Genomic DNA, 20,586 nt, shown 5'->3' on the forward strand with positions numbered 1-20,586 from the left:
AGAAATGAGCAAGCTCTGTGCCACGGTGGCTCCATGGGAGGAGGGTCAGGGCAGAGGGCACTCATTTGCCCTAAGCTTGGAGATTTCCCTGCCAGCGTCCTTTGGTAATTCCCAAGGTCACAGGACACAGAAAACAACGTATGAGAAAGGGTTCCCCAGGTGCTCCAGTGATACCCACATCGAAAAGTTAACTATTGTGAAGCTGATTTCTCTGCATGCAAATAGCTTAGCTTGGCGATTAAGGCTGGCGTTTTGGAGTCAGGCAGACCACGCTATCCTTCAGTAATAGGCGAAGCAACAAACAACTGGGGGAAATAGGCACCTCCAACACAGGCTGGTTGAGCCGTGAAGTAAATGCGAAAACGCGTGCATACACATAATACGTGGGCGGCTACTACACTAAAACTAGACCAAGAATACACGAAAACTTGCGTAGCCGTGCGCGACCTGGCATGGTCTTTCTAGCTAGGCCCGCCGGCTCAGCCCTCGCCTAGGGCCTGGAGGACTAGCACGGGAAAAGGCCACGCCTACGCTCCAACCCTGCTCCTCCACCCGCACTGCAGTACTCCGCGCCGCAGCCAATCAGATAGCGGCGTTTTCCAAGGGGGCGGGACTTCCTGCGGCAGTGCGCACGCCTCCGTACATGGTCCCGCCCCGGAACTGCGGTCGACGCTGCCCCTGACGGTTTCAGAGGTGGTGGCCTTGTGTCTGAGGGAGCTGTAGCCGCATCGCCACACGGTGAGTAACAAAATTGGAGCGGGGCTGGAGCCGCGTGCGGACAGGGGGTGGGGACGGACCCCGGGCTCTCGTCGCTGGCTTCTCTGGGCTGCTGGGCTCCCCGCGTCCAGAGAGGGCGGCCACCCCGCCCAGCTTCGTGCCACGGTCCCCGCGCCCCGGGCCCCTTGTGCGGGCGGCGGGGCCTGGCGGCCTCAGCTTCTGGGCTTCGCGCCCCTTCGTGCCTGAAACGAAGCGGGAGCGCCGGTCACGGGACTGTCGCCACGAAGGAGGCCCTTGCTTGCTCTGCAGGTCGCTGTCCGCGTCCTCGCCTCCGTTGCAGTGACGCTCCCGCCCCCTTCTCAGCGTCGATCCGGGTTGTTGTCGTGGCGCAGCCCGTTCGGTGGGCGAACCCTCACTGTGTGCTGACGCGCTTCCCTCGCCGGGCGCCATGCTAAGTGATTTTTGACGTGCGTCACCCTTTCGTGCTGGCATAACGATCCTGTGGGACAGATGTCCTCTTATCCCCATTTAGCAGACGAAGAAATTAAGGCTCACAGAGATTAATCCGTTCACCACCGACCCAGACCTGCCAAGTGGTGGGTCCGGATTTGACCTGAGGTTTACCTTTGCTTTTTCCACAGACTCTGTTGTCTTTCTTGGTCTTTCTGGAAAGGGAGAACATGGATCGAGTTCCACCCAAACAAGCTGTGACTAAATGGTCTTTAAATCACTTAAAATGTGATGAAAAAGATGGATGAGTTTTAGGCCATTTGGCAAAGGCCAGAATGGTGGCACAGGCATGTGTCCTCTTGGGGCAAGGCTTGAGAAGGAAGAAAGCTCAGTAACTTTTAATAAAGCTCACCCTTCCTCCCGTCCCCTTCCCCCCCAAAAACCGTCCTGTTCTTATTCTGCCTTCAAAATGGCTTATGTGTGGCAAGCTTCATTCACCATGTTTTACATAATTCTATTTGTTTACACAAAACATAAAACTTAGATATTATTAGGCCCCCCCTCCCCTTTTTTTTATAGATGAGAGCACTGAAGTTCATAGAGGAGTAAATAGCACTGTCCGAGGACACACACACACAGGAAGTGTTGGATATGGAATTCAAACCAGGTCTAGCTCATATGTCATTGTTCCATCTCCTGTGTACCTTCTGTTCCAGGTAAAGATGTGTGTTCTGTGCTATTTCTTTCCTCCTTTGATCTTCTCTAGCTAGGAGCGTCTGTGTACAGCCATCTTTATGTCCTCAGTTCTTTGCAGGACCTGGTACTTGATAGATTACTTAGAAAATATTTGTTGCATCAGAACCCTTTGCTTCTCAGTCACCAACCTAATAGAACATTTCTCTCCTTTTCTTTTCAGCAACCATGAAGTTGAAAGAGGCAAAATCAAAGCCAAAGCCACCAGGCTATGGCAAATTTCAAACAAAGGGAATCAAAGTTGTGGGAAAATGGAAGCAGGTAAAGATTGATCCAAATATGTTTGCAGATGGACAGATGGATGACTTGGTGTGCTTTGAGGAACTGACAGATTATCGGTTGGTCTCGTCTGCCAAGAATTCCTCCAATCTCTTCTCAGAGGAGGAGCCCAAGAAGAGAAAGGCACAAGCTGTTTCAGAACAAGAGGAGGAAGGAGAGTCTAGCTCCCCAAAGAAAAAGATCAAGTTAAAGAAGAGTAAAGATGTGGCATCTGAAGGAACCAGTACCCAGAAAGAGTTTGAAGTCCAAGATGCCGAGCCAGAGCACCAGGGAGATGGCACTGTTAGTCCTGATCCAGAGGTAGGGGAGATGACATTAGAAAACCTGGCCCAGACTGCTCCAAAAAAGAAGAAAAAGAAAGGGGGAAAAAAATTGGAGCCTTCTCAGAGCACTTCCGGTAAGGTGCCCCAAAAAGCAAAGACATGGATGCCTGAATTTTATGACCGGAAGGCAGATGTATCAGCTTGGAAGGACCTGTTTGTGCCCAAGCCAGTTCTCCGAGCACTCAGCTTTCTAGGCTTCTCTGCTCCCACACCAATTCAAGCCCTGACCTTGGCACCTGCCATCCGTGACAAGCTGGACATCCTTGGGGCTGCTGAGACAGGTAAGGGCAACTCTGGCCAGGGAAGGATTGTTTCTGGATTGAACCTGTTGCTGCTATTAGCCTAGATGACCAGGAGAGAAGGAAATGTTGAGAACATAAGCACAAAAGCAATGTTGAATGAAAGTATTTAGAAGTCAGCCAGCTCTGGGTTGAAATCTGCCCCTTCCTGATTGGTACCCAAGCCAGATCACATAATTGCTTTGAGCCCTAGAGAACCCATTATGAAATGGAAATAACAGCAGTGCCTATGGCTTCCCTTGCTATGAGGGTTAAATGCTACAGTAAACTAAATCTTTTACACAGTACCTTGTAAGTGATCTGCAAATGGTGTGTTTTCCTATTCTTGAGCCTTTTTTAAATAACTCAGAGTGGCAAGGTTAGATCAGCTCTCTGGAAAGGTAGCTCTTCAGGAGTATGAGGAATAACTGTCTAATTTTCAAGAGTTATCCAAAGGTAAAAAGGGTTGCTGCTTTGGGAGTTGGTGAGTATCTTGTCATTGGAAGGATTTGACTGTGGTGGATAACTTGGGTGGATTTTGTAGGTAGATTCAGGTGTGAGGTGACTGTTAGGACTAGGCTGTGTTTAAGGTTCCTTATTCTTTGGGTCAAGACTTTTGGAAGCAATGACAGGTTGACTTGCTGGGTAAACTAGATTACTGACTGGGGGAAGGAACTTGTACTGCCTGGAACTATTAGTCCATTTAGACCAGCAGTATCCAGTAGAAATATATACAGTTATTCAGTATTCATGGAGGATTGGTTTCAGGAACCCCCTCAGATACCCAAATCCATGGATGCTCAAGTCCCTCATATAAAATAGTACAGTACTTGCATATAACCTATGCACGTAATAAGATTACTTATAATACCTAATACAATGCAAATGCTATGTAAATAGTTTGTTACACTGAATTGTTTAGGGAGTAATGACAAAGTCTGTACATGTTCAGTACGATGCAATTTTTTTTTCAATTGTTTTCAATCCACAGTTGGTTGAATCTATGGATGTGGAGCCCATGGATACATAGAGCTGTCTGTATCATGTGACCCACATACATAGTTTAAAGTTTCCTAGGAGCCACATTTTTAACAAGTAAAAAAAAAAAGGTGAAATTAAGTTTAGCAATATTTATTTAACCAATTATATCAAAATATTTCAGTATGTAATTCACGTTAGATTATTAGTGAGATATTTTACAGTCATTTTTGTACTAAATTTTCAAAATCTGGTGTGTGTTTTAGACTTGAAACACACGCGTCATTTTGGAATAACTACATTTTAAGTATTCAATAGACATTTTGTGCTTTGGGTTTCTGGAACAGTGGTCAGGAAACTTGGCATGAGGTCCTGTCATAGTTATCTAGATGGAAGAGAAAGGAAACACCAGGAAAGGGGAATGGAGGTAATAATAATAACTTAGAACATTTACTCAGCATTTAAAATGTGTCATGCACTGTGTTAAGTGTGCACATTGATGAACTAGGTTTTCACGACTACCATTGGTAGTTCTCACAACTACTAATAATGGGTAGGTACCATTATTCCCATTTTACAGATAAGGGAACTCAGCCTCCCTGAGGATAGACAGCTACCCTATAACTACACAACTGAAAATGGTAGTGCCTGAATTCTAGGCTAGGTCTGTGTGCTGTTAAGCATTCTCCTACACTGCTTTGGTATGTGCAGGGTCCTAGAAGTGAGTCGTGGAAGAGGCCAGGTCTATGTGAGCTACTGTGGCACAGCTCTTGTCAGGCTTTCTCCATGGAATGTTGTGAATCTACATGTCCAGGATTCAAAAAGACTTGGGTTAGTCCATGTATTGGGGCTGTTAAGACTGCTGCCCATGCAATAATGAATAAGTTGACCCTTGAACAATGTGAGGATTAGGGGCATGGGTCCTCCACATGGTCAGAAATCCACATACAACTTTTGATTCCCTCAAAACTTAACTACTAATAGCCTACTGTTGACTGGAAGCCTTACCAATGACATAAACAGCCATAACACATATTTTGTATGTTGCATGTATTATATGCTGTATTCTTACAATAAAGTAAGCTAGAGAAAAGAATGTAAAGAAAATCATAAGGAAGAGAAAATAATATTTACTCTTCATTAAGTGGAAGTGAATCGTCATAAAGGTCTCCATCCTTGACGTCTTCACTTTGAGTAGACTGAGAAGGAGAAGGGAGAGGAGGGATTGGTCTTGCTGTCTCAGGGGTGGCAGAGGCAGAAGAAATCCATGTATAAGTGGACCTACACAGTTCAAATCAAGGGTCAACTGTATATTCATTACCCTCAAAAGATGCCTTGGGTTTCTTTGTAATTCCACCCTTCCCTGGCCCCCCTCCTTCCCAAGCAACCACTGATAGGCTTTCTTTCTTTCTTTTTTTTTTCTTTTGACCTAAGATTTGCACATCCTAAACACTGATAGGCTTTCTGTCACTAGAGATTAGTTTGCATTTTCTAAAATTTTATATAATGAAATCATACAATATGTAGTTTTGGGGGGGGAGTGTCTGGCTCTTTGACTAAGCATAATTTGAGATTAAGCCATGTTATTGCAAATACCAATGTTTGTTTCTTTTTATCAAATAGTATTCTGATGTATGGGTAGAGCACAATTTGTTCATCTGCTGATGTATATTTGTGTTTTTTCTGGGTTTTGGCTATTACAAATAAAGTTATTCTTTCTATGGATGTATGCTTTAGCTTCTGTCGAGTAAATACTTAGGCATGGAATGGCTAGATCTTGCAGTAAATGTAACTTTTTAGGAGTTTTCCAAAGTGATTATACCATTTTACATACCCACCAGGTGGTATGAGTTCAAGTTGGTCTACATTCTTACCAGTAACTTGGTATGCTCAGTCTTTAATTTTATTTTAGATTTTTAAAATTTTAATAATTCCTTGTGCTTTTAATTTGCATTTCTCTAGGGGCTAATGATATTGAACATCTTGTCATGTACTTGTTTGTCATCCATATTATCTCCTTTGGTGTCTGTTCAACTCTTTTGCCCATTTTTTTAGTTGGGATGTCGTTCTCCTAATGTAGAGTTTTGACAGTTCATTATATATTCTAGATACATATGCTTTAGCAGATATATGATTTGCAGATTTTTCTCCCTGTTTGTAGATTGTCTTTTCATTCTCTAACTCTGTTTTTCAAAGAGCAGAAGGTCCTTATCTTGATGAAATTCAAATTATCAACTTTTATGGATCATGCTTTTGGTATTTTATCTAAAAACCCTTTGTCTAACCCAAGATCATAAAGATTTCTACTGTGTTTTCTTCTAGATGTATTAATAGTTTTAGGTTTTATGTTTCAGTCTGTTTTTTATTTAATTTATTATGGTGAGAAGTATGGATCAAAGGTTTTTTTTTGCATATTGATGTCTAATTATTTCAGCACCATTTGTTGAAAAACTATTGTTTTTTCACTGAAGTGACTTTGTACCTTTGTTGAAAATCTATGACCATATAGGTGTGGGGTTTTTTCTGGAGTCTTTTTTTCCTCTGATCTGTTTGTCTCTTTACATCAGTATCTCACTATCTTCGCTATAGTAACTTTGTAATAAGTCTTAAAATTAGGTAGTATAAGTCCTCCAACTTTGTTCTTTTTAGAAGTTATTTTGGCTATTCTAGGTGTTAGGTCTGGAGCCGAGGGAGAGAGAGAGAGACACACACACACAAAACCTCGTGTAGCAAAATGTTCATTTTGAGCATCTGGGTGCAGATGGGTGGAGGCTGAAAAAAGCGTCCACCCCAGGAAGAGGGTTTTTCTGGGGGAGTAAGTAACTGGGCCAGAACAGCCTCTTGTAATAAGTTCTTTTTCAAACAACCAGCTCCCAGGACCCCTGCCCCAGTCGTATCCATCCTGCAGCTCTGGCCTCATCTTTATCAGGCAAGATTGGGAGGGATAAACTTCATCCTTATCAGGAGGGAAAAGGAATGCAAGCTCCCCTTTTGCATTCCATTCCTTTGTCTCCCTAGGGGTCTGGCAAAGGCTACTTGCCTAATACTAGGCCTTTGCATTCCCATATGAATTTTAGAATCGGTTTATCAATTTCTACAAAAAAATAAGCTGGTATTTGGATTGGGATTGCATTGATTACAGAGCACATTGAGAACAGATGACGTTTTAACAATATTGAATTTTCTAATCCATGAATGTAAAGTCTCTCTGCATTTTTTTAGGTCTTTAACTTTTCTCGGCAATGTTTTGTAATTTTTAGTATATGGATTTTTCACACCTTTTGTTAGATTTATCCTTAAGCATTTTATATTTTTAATGCTATTGTAAATGGTAATTTAAAATTTTATAATTCCAATTGTTGCTAATAAATAGAAATATGATGGATTTTTGTATATTGATCTTGTATCCTACAACTTGGTATCACCAAGTAGTTTTCTGAGGATTCCGTGATATTTTCTAAAAAGATGATCATATTATCCATTCTGGGTGCCTTTTATTTTTCTTATTACACTGGCTAAAACCTCTAGTACAATTTTGAATTAAAGTGGTAGAGTGGGCATTATTACTTTGTTAGTGATCTTTGGGGGAAAACATTCATTTGGCCTGTCACCATTAAGTCTGATGTTAGCTGACAGTTTTTGTAGATGCTGTTTATCAGATTGAAGAAGTTCTCTTATATTTCAGGTTTGCTGAGAGTTTTTATCAGGAATGGATGTTGGATTTTTTTCAATTGCTTTTTACTGCATATATTGAGGTATGTTAGTTTCATATCTGAAAATCAGTGTAATTCTTCGTAATCAACGTAATTCATTCTATCAATCGCATTGATTTTCAGATATGAAACTAACATTCCTGGGATAAACTGAACTTCACAGTGTATTATTTTATTTATATATTGTTGGATTTGGTTTGCTAAAATTTTGTTGAGAATTTTTGAATTTGTGTTCATGGGATATTGGTCTGTAGTTTTCTTGTAATGTAACAGAGCGAGTGGCCTGGAAAAAATGGCAAAAATATTTTCTATCTCTTTAAAACATCCTCCACTCCTTTTTGAGAATTTGTACAAGAGATGGCCCAGCCGGAACTGGTAAAAAGGAGATCCTAGGCTGAGGGCGGAGATGGGATGATCAGAACGATTAATTAGTTCAACAGTCTCTTTAGTGATTGCTTTGGGGTTCATAGTATATATTTTTAACTTATCATAGTTTAACTTCAAGCAATATTACTAGATTACATACAGTATAAGAACCTTACAAGAGTATTTTTCCATTTCTCTCCTCCTTTGTGCTTTTTCTTGTATACCTTATTTCTATGTGTTAGAAATCTGAACTTAAATTTTCATTGTCTGTGCTTTAAACAATTATTTTTTAAAGAGGGTTAAATGATAAAAGTTTTTTATGTTTACCTATGTAGTTACCATTTCTGGTGCTCTTCATTCCTTTGTGTAGATCTGGATTTTCATCTCTTCTTCTGCATGAAAGACTTTAATATTTCTTATAGTCCAGATCTGCTGCTGGTAAATTATTTCAGCTTTTCTATGCTTTATTTCACATTTGTTTTAAGAGAGATTTTTGGTGGGCATAGTGTTATAGATTGTCAGATTTGTTCTTTAGGTTTTTGAGTAAAAATACTGCTCTACTGTCTTCTGGTTTTCATTGTTTCTGATGAAAAGTCTGCTGTTTTTCTTATCTGAAGTTTGTGGTTCTATTTTTGCTCTCTTTTTTCCTTGTAGTTCTTGCTTATAGTACCTTATTTCTTTATGTGGTTAGAGAGCTGCTCATTTCCTTTGAAAATTATTTGTGAAAATTCTTTGAGACCTATAGTAAAGGTTTCTTCCTCCAGAGAACATTTATTTGCTTCTGCCTAGGGCATTATCACTTTGGAACCGCTTCAGATTCTCAGCTTGAGATGTCTTGTTTTGTTTGTTTGTTTGTTTGTTTGTTTGTTTTGACCACCCAAATGATATGAATTTGGGCTCCATATACATTCAAAAGCCAGTTTGAAAATATTCAGTCATAGGCAAAAGTATTATATTTAAATTTTCTGAAAAACGAAGAAAATTTTCTTTTACTTTCTTCTTCCTCACCAGAGAAAGTTTTTGGGAAAGTATTGTATAGATTTCATTTCCTACCCCTCAATATATTGTTTCTTCACAACTGCAAAACACACACTAAAACTTGCCCTTTATTACTTTATGGTTTCATTGCTTGGGTGTTTATACTTCATCTCTGATGACCTTGGGCCTCAATGTCAGTCTGCTACACTTTTCCTCAGGCTCATAATTGCATCTTCCCTCCAGTTGCAATGCTATGGGGGAACCTATACAGAGCGAAAGAGCTTTGGTTTGGTCAGATGGCACTTGGCTATTTTAGGATCTATTCTGTGCAAAAGAAAGAATTCCAGACAAAAGTATGTGCATCTATTGATTCACACTGTGTTTGTTTTGTTTTTTACTTCTAAGGAAGTGGGAAAACTCTTGCCTTTGCCATCCCAATGATTCATGCAGTGTTGCAGTGGCAGAAGAGGGAGCCTGCCCCTGTTCCAGGTAACACTGAAGCACCACCTGGAGAGACCGGAACTGAGGACAAAGCTGAGACTGGATCACCCAAGGAGGCCGGAACTGAGTCTGGGGTGTTGCCTGATGAGACCAGAGTTGAGAATAAAGCACTGCCCAGTGATACTGGAACTGAGGCTGGAGTGTCGCCCAGCAAGGCCAGAGCCAAGACCAGAGGCACTGTCTCAGACCAGGCGTCGCTCTTCTGTGATGATGATGCTGGTGAAGGGCCTTCTTCCCTCATCAAGGAGAAGCCTGTACCCAAACAGAAAGAGGACGAAGAGGAAAAGCTTGATGAAGAGCAGACTGGAAAGATAAAACAAGAATCAGATGGCAAAAGTGCCACCTATAGAGCATATCCAAAGCGTCCTCTGCTTGGACTGGTTCTGACTCCCACTCGAGAGCTGGCCGTCCAGGTCAAACACCACATTGATGCTGTGGCCATGTTTACAGGTAAGGTTTAGTTCCAGTTAATAAACATTTTTTGAGCAAATCCTTAAAGGCATTAGGACTTTATTCTCTCAGGGAATTCCTTTGGGGAAGGGCTGCATAGTGGGAATTTTAATTTTATAATAAAAGCAGGAATTAATTACCAAGTTCTTAATATGTGCAAGGCACATTGCTAAGCACTTCACCTACATGATCCTGTGTGTTCATTCCAGCGCTGATTACTGTATGAAGTCCTCCACCAGAGTGGAAAACAGAACACTGAGCATTAGAGAAGCTTGAGATAAATTCTAATTGAAGGGAACGGGAAAGGCTTCCTTGGGGAGGTGTGTCACAGCTGTAGGTAACATCCTCCCCAGCATTGTGGTGCCCCACTGCTCAGCTTTCCCAGAGCTTTGCTGGGTTCAAATCCAGCCCTTCTATTGTGGTTGGAGGGGAAAGAGTAGAAAGAAATGAAGTTGGGGAAGTAGACAGGGCCCAGATTACAGAAGACTTGGTAAGCTTTCCAGGAGTGGCACCAATAATCCTCCAGGCCAGCTTTTTCAGCACTCCTTGGAAGCCGGGAGCTGTGCTGGTGACTGTCTCTGCTAATTTGGGGGCACCTGTGCCCTGTAAGAAAGTAAGCAGTGAGACTGTGAATAACTCTGTCCCTGATGTTTTCTGTCCCATAGGAATTAAAACTGCTATTTTGGTTGGTGGAATGTCCACGCAGAAACAGCAGAGGATGCTGAACCGCTGTCCTGAGATTGTGATAGCCACTCCAGGCCGGCTGTGGGAACTAGTTAAAGAAAAGCACTCTCATTTGAGCAACCTTCGGCAGCTCAGGTGATAAATGGTACCTCTCCTTTCTCCCTCATCCCTTTTTCTGAAATGAGCCTCAGGTGACATAGTGTGTTCAAGGCCTTCTTCCCATCACGAAATGCTATGGTGTGGTGTTATCCAGACCCTAGCCTTTAGAAAGCCGAACATGCATGAGGGATGTTAGTTGAGGGCCTGTTGGTGGTGGTCGTGGTGGGGTACATGTAGGTGTGGGTATGCTTGGGGTGGGAGTAGGGTGTGCTGTGTATGGTTCTTCCTACCTGCCACTAACCAGTGATATGGGTCTGTCTGCATTTGCAGGTGCCTGGTAGTGGATGAGGCTGACCGGATGGTTGAGAAAGGCCATTTTGCTGAGCTCTCACAGCTGTTAGAGATGCTCAATGATTTCCAATACAACCCAAAGAGACAAACGCTTGTTTTTTCTGCCACACTGACCCTGATTCATCAAGCTCCTGCTAGAATCCTTCATAAGAAGCACACCAAGAAAATGGACAAAACTGCTAAACTTGACCTCCTTGTGCAGAGGATTGGCATGAGAGGCAAGCCCAAGGTCATTGACCTCACAAGGAAGGAGGCCACAGTGGAGACACTAACAGAGACCAAGATTCATTGTGAGACTGATGAGAAAGACTTCTACCTGTACTACTTCCTGATGCAGTATCCAGGCCGCAGCTTAGTGTTTGCCAACAGCATCTCCTGCATCAAACGCCTTTCTGGGCTTCTCAAAGTCCTGGATATCATGCCACTGACCCTGCATGCCTGTATGCACCAGCAGCAGAGGCTCAGAAACCTGGAGCAGTTCGCCCGTCTGGAAGAGTAAGTCAGGCCTAGCCTCTAGCCACTGGGCTAAGGGGCTGGGTTGGTGGGGAAATGGTGGGAAAGCTACCCTTTGTCACGAGTGTCATGGGGGTCCTTATAGGTAGAAGGTAGCTTTTTTCTCCCCCTCCACAGCATTTGGCAAGGTCACCTCCATTTACTGGATTTGGTTGCTGTTAGTACCCTACAGAAAATTAATTAATAATGAATAATGGTGGTAATACCTACTATTAATTGAATACTTAGACAATAGATTAAGTCCTATGCTGGCATTTTGGATATATTATCATGTTCACTAACTCTCTTAACATTCCTAAGAAGCAGAACAGATGCATGGCTAAGAGCACAGAATCTGGAACCAGAATGCCTGAGATCAATTTCTGGCTCTGTCAGTTCATAGCTGGTCAAGTTATTTCACTATTCTGTGCTTCAATTTTCTCATTATAGGGATAATAATAGAAGCTACCTCATAGAGTTGTTACCAGGATTAAGTGATTGTGAATTCATGCAAGTAAAATGTTTGGAACAGTCTCTGGCTCATAGTATGTGATTGCTAAATGTTAGCTTTAATAATTACTAGTCCTACTACTACTGCTTATTATCTCTGTTCTCATCTTATAGATGAAAAAAGAGGTCTAGAAAAGCCAGTCAGCTTGCCCAAGGTTTCTTAGCCTGGAAGTGGCAGAGCTGGGCCTCAGGCAAGTCTGTCAGACCCCAGAGCCCATGCTGTGTCTTCCCATCTGCCTTTGGACCAAACTGGCGTTCAAGGAACAGGGTGCAGATTGTCAGGATGAGGGACTGGGAAGTTGAGGCAGACTATAAATTGGCTTTTGACCAGCAATGTTTTGTCAGGTCACAGGGTGCTTGCTTTCTAGAACAAGTGTTTGGTTTACCTCGTTTTGAACATTGGTAAGTAGTGTGTGGTTTACTGGGATTAGCTTAGAGCAGGGCTTGGCAAACTACAGCCCACATGCCAAATCTTGCTTGCTGCCTGTTGTTTTTTTGTTTGGTTTGTTAAGACATGAGGTCTTGCTATGTTGCCCAGGCTGGACTTGAATTCCTGGGCTCAAGCAAACCTCTTGCCTCAGCCTCCCAGGTAGCTGGGACTATAGGCACATGCCACTGCCCCTTGCTGCTGCTGCCTATTTTAATAGTAAAGTTTTATTGGAACATAGCAGGACCCATTTATGTATTGTTTATAGCTGCCTTTGCACTGAAATGGCAGAGTTGAATAGTTGCCATAGAGACCATATGGTTCACAAAGCTGGAAATTTGCTGTCTGGCTCTTTATAGAGAAAGTTTGCTGACCTTGACTTAGAGCAGTAGTTTGATGTTTTACAAACTTTAATTTACATCACATTTTCTAGGCCTAGCTCAGAAATACAGGGAGTTGGGACACTGAAGGGCCAGACTGTTAAGTTTTTAAGACATGCTTCAAGTGCTTTTGACTTTCCTTGTACCGTACATTAAGAAATGTCACCTAACACATATTTATGTGGTGCTTACTATGAACCAGGCATTGTTCTAGGTGCTGGTAATACAGTAGTGAGTAATGCAGAGTCTTTGCTGAAGTCCACAGTGTATCAAGTGGTGCTAAGTGCTAACTAGTTGAGTAGGGGATGGGGAAAGGAGACTGGGTAGACATCTAGGTCAGGGAGGCTTTTCTGATAAGGTGAGATTTGAGCAGAGAGCCAAAGAAAGAAATGAAGGGAGTCAGGTGGATATCTGAGGGAAGACCCTTTAAGGCCTAAGGAGTGGTAAGTACAAAGGCTTGGAAGTGAGAGCATACTTGGCATGTTTGGGGAAAAGCAAGGAAGTTTGTGTGACTGGGTGGGGGACAGTGAGTGGGAGGGTGCTAGGAGAGGAGGTCACTGACCCAGAATGTGTATGGCCTCATTTAATTCACTGGAGGGTATATTTTATCACTGCAGAGTATGGCATGTTGGTTGGGATCAGTGAGATCTGGGTTTGGATCCAGACTCCATAGCTGAATAGCCATGTACATACCTTGAGAAGTTAATCTCTCCAAGTCCCAGTTTATCAGTAAAAGGGAGATGATAGTGTATCTCCTAGGGTGTTTGTAAGGACTGTAGTGTTTAGAGTACTTAGCATTTTATAAGAGTTTGATTAATGCTAGCTATTAGTTATAATTATTAATGAGTTTTCTCTCTCTACCACAGCTGTGTTCTCTTGGCAACAGATGTGGCAGCTCGGGGTCTGGATATTCCTAAAGTTCAGCATGTGATTCATTACCAGGTAAGGGCATCTGGGAATTTATAGACATCTGCCTGCATTGAATGGGGGCAAAGGTTGGGGGAGGGAGGAGGAATTGTTGGTTCCAAGGCCTCCTGCAACAGAGCATACCACTGGCATCTTGTGCCCACTGCTGCCATTTTTAGAACACAGCTGAGATTTAGTTTCCAAAACCTTTGTTGACATTATCTGATTTAAGTGGCCGTTCTCGCCTGCCACTTGCTATCAGCAGGTTAGAGTCTTAGTTTCTTCTATGATGTGACCATCCATTAAGTGTGTAAAGTGATTACCCTGTAGAGAAGAAGAGTGTGGTAGTTATGACCTCTGGGCTCAAGTCCCAGCTGTGTAATCTTGAACAAGTTATTTAATCTGTCTTTGTCTCAGTTTTCTCATTTGTTAAATGGCAGTTATTAGAGTACCTACTTCTTAGGGTTCTTATTAAGGTAAAATAAATTAATAGGTATAAAGAGCTTAGGAAGCCACCTGGCACATACATTGTAAGTACTTACTAAATGTTACTGTTGATAGTAGCAATACTGTTAGCGCAAGCACCTAGTAAATATTTGCATAGAATTGTGGTTAGCAATATGGACTCCGGTAGCCAGACTACCAGGGCTTGAATCCCCAGTCTGCTGCTTCATAGTTGGTTAGCTTTAGGCAAGTAATTTCATATCTCTGGTTTCAGTGTCATTGTTTGTAAACTGGAAGTAATAATACTACCTACCCCATAGGGATATCATGAGCATTAAATTGAGCTGATGCTGATGAAGCACACAGCACAGTGTAAGTACTCAGTAAATGGTAGCTATTACGGCATTATTATTATTTTCCCCCTTTAATTCTTTGTGTTTTTGAAAATCTTTTAAGGTGTCAATTTCAGTTTAGCAAATTTCTCCTCTCTTTGGGTAAGGGGCTGGGTCAGCCTTTATGGAAATATCAAGACGAATCAAATACAGTCCCAGCCCCTAAGAAGCGTCAGATCCAGTAGAGGAGGTGAGATGACCACAGCCATAATTTACAGCAGAAGATATTAGAAAGTTACAAAATGTAATGGGGAAAAGATAACTTCTAGTTTAGGAGGTTGGAGAATGCTTTCTGAAAGACGTTTTGCATTTAAGGGTGGAGAGGATTTGGACATGTAGAGGTAGGAAAGGAAGGAAAGAAATGGGGAGTGTACAGGGGCTGTTGGCTTAGAGTGAGAAGAGGGGATGATGGAAGAGGAGTAGTTGCTAAGGCTGGAGGGGTGAGTTGGGAGCCAGTCACTGAAGGCCCTGAGTGTCAGGTCAAGGAATTGGGCCTTTATCCTTTAAGTGAAAAATGACAAATAGATCACATTTCTAGAACTGTTATGAGCAATTCACAGTGGCTGCTTAGAGTACTGTATTGAAAAAAAATACAGAGATGTTATCTGGGTCCAGTGGAGAAGATTGTTGTGCTTCATTAATGGTATGTCCACAGGAGTGGGGGGCGGAAGGTTGTCAGCAACCATGCCACATTATCTGTGGATGATATATATTGGAGTAGAGGCAGCTTAGCCAGGGGTTAAGTGGTCTATGGAACTTGGCTGCTTTGGTTTGAATTCTTGTTCCCCATTTAGTTGTGTAACCTAGGGGGAGTTGTTTAACCTTTCCTTTTTAGTTTCCTGATTTAAAAATATGGATAATCATAAAGCATATAGTTCATATTATTGTGTGAGCAAGAAATAAGTGGGATAATACATGCAGAGTGCTTAGAATTGTCTGGCACAGTGTAGTCACCCAGTAAATGTTGGTTATGATTACTATTGTCAGTCATCCATGCAGCGTTAATGAAGAACAGTGGAGTTTCTGTAGCTAGAGGGAATATTGTGGTCAGAGCTGAGACTTAGGAAGATGACACTGGCAGCTCTGGGCTGGGGCAGAGGGAGTTGGGAGGACTAGAAAGAAAATAAGAAGTTACTGCCGTGGTCCAGCCAAATTGTCCTGAGGACCTGAACCAGGGTAGGGGCCATGGGAGGGCGGAACCTGCAGAGTGAATGTGGGACTAAGCGGGGAAGGCTAGATTGGTCCACGATGATAGAGAGGTTTCTACCTGCCTTGGGGATGTGGCCCTGAGGAGAAGAGCAGTTTGGCGATGGCCATGTACTGACCTCCCAGTTCCTCCTGTGGTAGGTCCCTCGCACCTCGGAGATTTATGTCCACCGAAGTGGTCGAACTGCTCGAGCCACCAACGAAGGCCTCAGCCTGATGCTCATTGGACCTGAGGACGTGATCAACTTTAAGAAGATTTACAAAACCCTCAAGAAAGACGAGGACATCCCACTATTTCCTGTGCAGACAAAGTACATGGACGCAGTCAAGGTAAAAAGAAAAGTTAAAAGCCCAATGCTGACCAGCCTGAGCAAAAGCAAGACCCCATTTCTACAAAAATAGAAAAATTAGCCAGGTGCATGGTGTGCACCTGTAGTCCCAGCTATTTGGGAGGCTGAAGCAGGAGGATCACTTGAGCCCAGGAATTTGAGGTTGCAGTGAGCTATGGTGATGCCACTGCACTCTAGCCAGGGCGACAGAATGAGACTGTGTCTCAAAAAAAAAAAAAAAAAAATAGTGCTAATGAGAGGATTGGGCTGCCCTTGGGAACTAAGGAATGGATGGTTCTTCCAACAGCTGAAACAGGGAGCTTTGTGAAAAGGATTGGGAGTACCGTACCTGGGAGAAGGAAGAAAAGGAGAATGACCAAAGATGTGAGGCATGTTCTCCCTGAACCATTTCTTCACCGTCTGGCCCTGAAGTCTCCCCACCACCCCCTTTAATGGACAGTGCAGTGGGTGCCGCTGCCTAGAAAGCCCATCAGAGGATTGTGGGACAGTGAGGTTAACATGTGTCACTGAGGCAGATGCTATAGGTTTGGCACATCCCTGAAGCAGGCGTCAGTAAGTCCTGCCTTTGGGGTTTTCTTTTAACTCAGCAGGCATTCATCAAGTGCTTGCTGCTTACTGTGGGCCCCAGTGTGTCAGGGACCAAAGCAAGGTGGGTTCTCCTCCCCAGAGGTTCACCAGCTTGTGAGCAAGCCAAGCCCATGCTAAAGTTTGGGCACTATTGGAGCATGTGGAACTAGTGCACCTGTGGTTATACTGGGAGGACAAGAGGTTTCATCCAGGCCTCCTGCAGGCAGAGATGTGGAAGTGTGCAGAGGAGATGGAGTTCCAGGAACTGAAGGAGCAAAGAGCATGGAACAACATCTAGGACTTTTGGCCCGTTTGGCTTGAAAGGAATATTAGTTACCTGGGGAAACATGGTGAGAGATGAGGATGGAAATGTGGAAATCGTAGAGAATTCCCACTAGTACAGAGGATTAGGAACTGCCCAGGCTTCCTGTGGCTCCTTTTCCCCATATCAAAAGATCTTTTCCATTTTCTCTGGGCATCCTACCACTGCAGTCTAACCCCAAAACCCATTAGAGGGAGAATTGAAATGTTTGATCTCAGTTCAGCTTTGGTATCTGGGGGGAAAGTTCACTTTGGACATCTATAGGTTGGCATCAGACCAGGATGGGTTTTCAAAGGGTGTGACAGTTGTTTGGGTTTATTGTTGGAATAGCTGGCTCTTGTGATTACGTGTGCACACACACATGTAACCGTTGCCCTCTGGGCTTTTATCAGGAAAAGAACAAATGCATTTCACTGACCACTGATCTTAAGAGCTTTTTAAAAACACAACTCAAGAGAGACTTTGCTTCCCAGAGGCCTGAGCCTTGTATCAGATGAATATTTTCTGTTTTCCCCCAGGAGCGAATCCGTTTAGCTCGGCAAATCGAGAAAGCTGAATATCGGAACTTTCAGGCTTGTCTGCACAACTCTTGGATTGAGCAGGCAGCAGCTGCCCTCGAGATTGAGCTGGAAGAAGAAATGTATAAGGGTAAATCCTTGGTCTGGATGGAATTGAGGAAGGATACATTGTTTTTCTTTTTTTCCCCCTTCAACTTTTATCTTGTGGGAGCCATCCCTATCACGGTGGGTCCTGTCAAAATCAGCAAGGCACTCTTTCATTCTTGGCTGACAGGCTCTACTCCCAGATGAACCGAATGCCCCTGGCCTTTGTTCCCTCTGTCTTGCCTGTCCCTGTCTGGGGCTCTCTGGCGAGACTACCTGTGTGTTGAATACCAGCCCATTCCTTTAACTGGTGTGTGGCTAAGTGAAGTTATTTAACCTCTCTGTTGTATCTCAGTTTCCTCAGCCATAAAATGGAGGTAATAAACTACCCACCTCATGGGATTGCTGTGAACATAATTAAGGAGTGTAAAGTACTTACAAGAGTGCCTGGCAAATGGAAAGTATTTGATACATTATAAGTTATTATTTATCATCACTGTTGTTACTGTTGCACTTGCTTTGCAGGCTGACAGAGCATTTCCATGTCATTATCTCATGTGATCTACTTCACAGTTCATGACATGAACAGAGCAGGAATTTATTATCCTTTTACATGTGGGAACTAGAGGCTCACAGAGGGAAGCCATTTGTGCAAGGAAACAGCTCTACCTCTAGGCATTTCCTGGGCCCCAACTCTGCGCTTGGGGTAGAAGCTAAGGATTCAGGGATGAATCTGCAAGGTCCCTACATAGAAAAGTTCTCAAATCTAAGAAGTGGCAGAACTACATCTAGAACTGACGACACCAAAGTCCTGGCCAGTTCTCCTTCCACACCCCCCAGCATGCAGCTCAGCTGAGGTGTTGGCATTTCAGTGTCAGTGTCTACAAATTCAGAGGAGACTTAGTGATGTCTGCTTGGTGTGGAAGCGGGGAGCCAAACCAGTGGGCTTCAGGACAGTGAGCTAGTTGTCCTGGTAGCTCAGGGTTGGGTCTGGGCCTGAATATGTGGAGGCCCTGGCTTCCCTTTCCAAGGACAGGCTGGGGTGGAGCCCCGTCTGTGCCTGCCTCTGCAGGTGCAGTCACAGCACCGGTGGTGAGGTACGGGAGAGCTGGGCTGCAAAGAGGGACTCACTGTCTCCTGAGGGGTTTGCAGCTGTCCTGTCACCAGACCCCAGGTGGGCAGTAAGTGGGTGGGTCATAGGAAGAAAAGTGGTCGTTAGTCAGGAGACTGGGGTTCTGGTCTCTGTTTCACGGCTGTCTTTGCAATTGTAGACCTCTCTAAGCCTGAGCTGCCTCATCTGTAAAATGAAGATAATTGCAGTCTTAGAGGGTTTTCTTGAGGAGTAAAGGACAGAGTGGTCCTGCATATCCCCCCATATGGTTAGAAATTAGTCAATTACAGTTCCTGTCAAGCCACCACTGGCTTCTGCAGAGAACTTTTGAAGCTCGCCTCCCAAAAGTAGTTCTAAAACATTTTACATTGTATTATCCATCACGGGAAACGAGATGTTTCTACAAACCATAATAAATATCTTTTTTGTGTTGCGTTTCAAGGAGGAAAAGCTGACCAGCAAGAAGAGCGTCGCAGACAGAAGCAGATGAAGGTCCTGAAGAAGGAGCTGCGCCATCTGCTCTCCCAGCCGTTGTTTACAGAAGGCCTGAAAACCAAGTATCCGACTCAGTCTGGCAGGCTGCCCCAGCTTGTGTTTGCCCCAAGGAAGGGCGAATCTGCTCTGAGCTGCCTTTCCAAACAGAGGAAGAAGACAAAGACGCCAAGAGAGCAGCAGCAGGAACAGCCGCAGCCAAGTACAAGTTCAAAATAACTGCCCCGGTCAAGTGCGTTGTGACTGCACAGTGGTGTCTGTTCCCTGGTTATACGTGAAAACCTCCTTTCCACTTGTGCATTTCATTCCACCATCAACCCCAGTTAGAAAACGCTCCCTCTCCTCCACCGTACCCCTGTAGCGGGCGAGACCTCATGCAGATGTGCATTGTTTGGCATAAAAATCCTGTGCAGCAGCTTAATATTTGTGTATTCCAGTGTCTGCAGGCTTCTTGTGTGTTCAGCTTGATTTCTTAAATTAAAAACAATCACCAGAGCCATTGTGTCATCCTGAGTTTTTTAGCTAGAAGCCGGGGGTGGCAATGCAGTTCGTTTCATCATTAACTTCATGCTTCCCCTGGGCCAGCACAGGGCTAGGCCTCTGACAGGCAGAAACAGTGTCACAGGCCAGCACTGGAGTGTGGATGGAGCAGCAGGCGAGAGTTGCTACGGAACATTGCGGCTGGGTCCTCGGCACGCATTCCCGCTCTCCCCGACGGCAGCACCCTAATAGTTCCCCAGCTCTCCCCGCTTGCTCCTGGCCATTGTATGAGCCGCCCTGGGAGGTGGGCAGGGCAGGTTTGGGGCTTCCCTCACACAGAGCCAACAGTAACAGTGGCTTGGGATCTGGCCCAAGCCTTGTCTCCACTCCCCTCCTCTGTGACAGAACAGGCTCCTCCCACAGTTCCTCGTACCCCTTCTCTTGTCCCGAGCCTTTGTGTAAAACAGGCTTTTCCCTAGGCTTGGATTGTCTTTTGCCTTCTCCATCCTGGATACTGCTACGGTCCTGCAGTCCTTAGCCCCCAGGAGTGGGCAGTGCTCCTCCTGTGGGCTCCCTTGGTGCCCCGTGCTTACCATCTTCATAGCACTTGCCACACTGTGTTTCCTTGGCTGAGCTCTTTGGGGCGGAGGCCCTTAAGGCTTGGGTCGGCCTGGTGGAAATGTGTGCTGAGGGAACAGGGACCTCCCCGTCCTGCCCCAGCTTTCTCTGGGTCAGTCTGGGTGAGTAACCATAGTAACCTCCACCCATGAGAAAAGCACAGATTTCCACACAGGTCTGGGCTTCCAAACAGGTGTCATTAGAGCCCAATACAGAGGCTTACTCTAAGGGGTGCTAGGGATTGGAGGGTGCACAAGTGGGCCTAGATACCCCAAGATCCAAGTAACCCAGCCTCCCTCAGCCTTACAGTTGGCAAAGTTGGGGGGATGGCAGCAGGATTCCCTTAGCCCCTCTAGGTAACTGTAGC

The 20,586-nt window shown here is 44.1% G+C and overlaps 1 protein-coding gene across 2 annotated transcripts; it reads left to right on the top strand.

Moving 5' to 3' along the window:
* The first annotated feature begins 666 nt into the window (after positions 1–666).
* DDX24 (DEAD-box helicase 24) lies at positions 667–19,617 on the top strand. Of its 2 annotated transcripts, none has more exons than XM_045561562.1 (9): positions 667–738; positions 2,084–2,803; positions 9,241–9,786; positions 10,452–10,605; positions 10,900–11,415; positions 13,596–13,671; positions 15,819–16,007; positions 17,435–17,564; positions 19,072–19,617. In XM_045561562.1, exons 2-9 carry the CDS (start codon positions 2,089–2,091, stop codon positions 19,338–19,340), a joined length of 2,595 nt encoding a protein of 864 aa, XP_045417518.1. In that variant the 5' UTR covers positions 667–738; positions 2,084–2,088; the 3' UTR covers positions 19,341–19,617. The 2 variants fall into 2 exon arrangements, with proteins under 2 accessions (XP_045417518.1, XP_045417512.1); XM_045561556.1 differs by lacking the exon at positions 667–738 and adding an exon at positions 1,803–1,883.
* Positions 19,618–20,586: the final 969 nt, after the last annotated feature.

Source organism: Lemur catta, chromosome 1 (genome assembly GCF_020740605.2).
Source record: "Lemur catta isolate mLemCat1 chromosome 1, mLemCat1.pri, whole genome shotgun sequence".
NCBI classification, from domain to species: Eukaryota; Metazoa; Chordata; class Mammalia; order Primates; family Lemuridae; genus Lemur; species Lemur catta.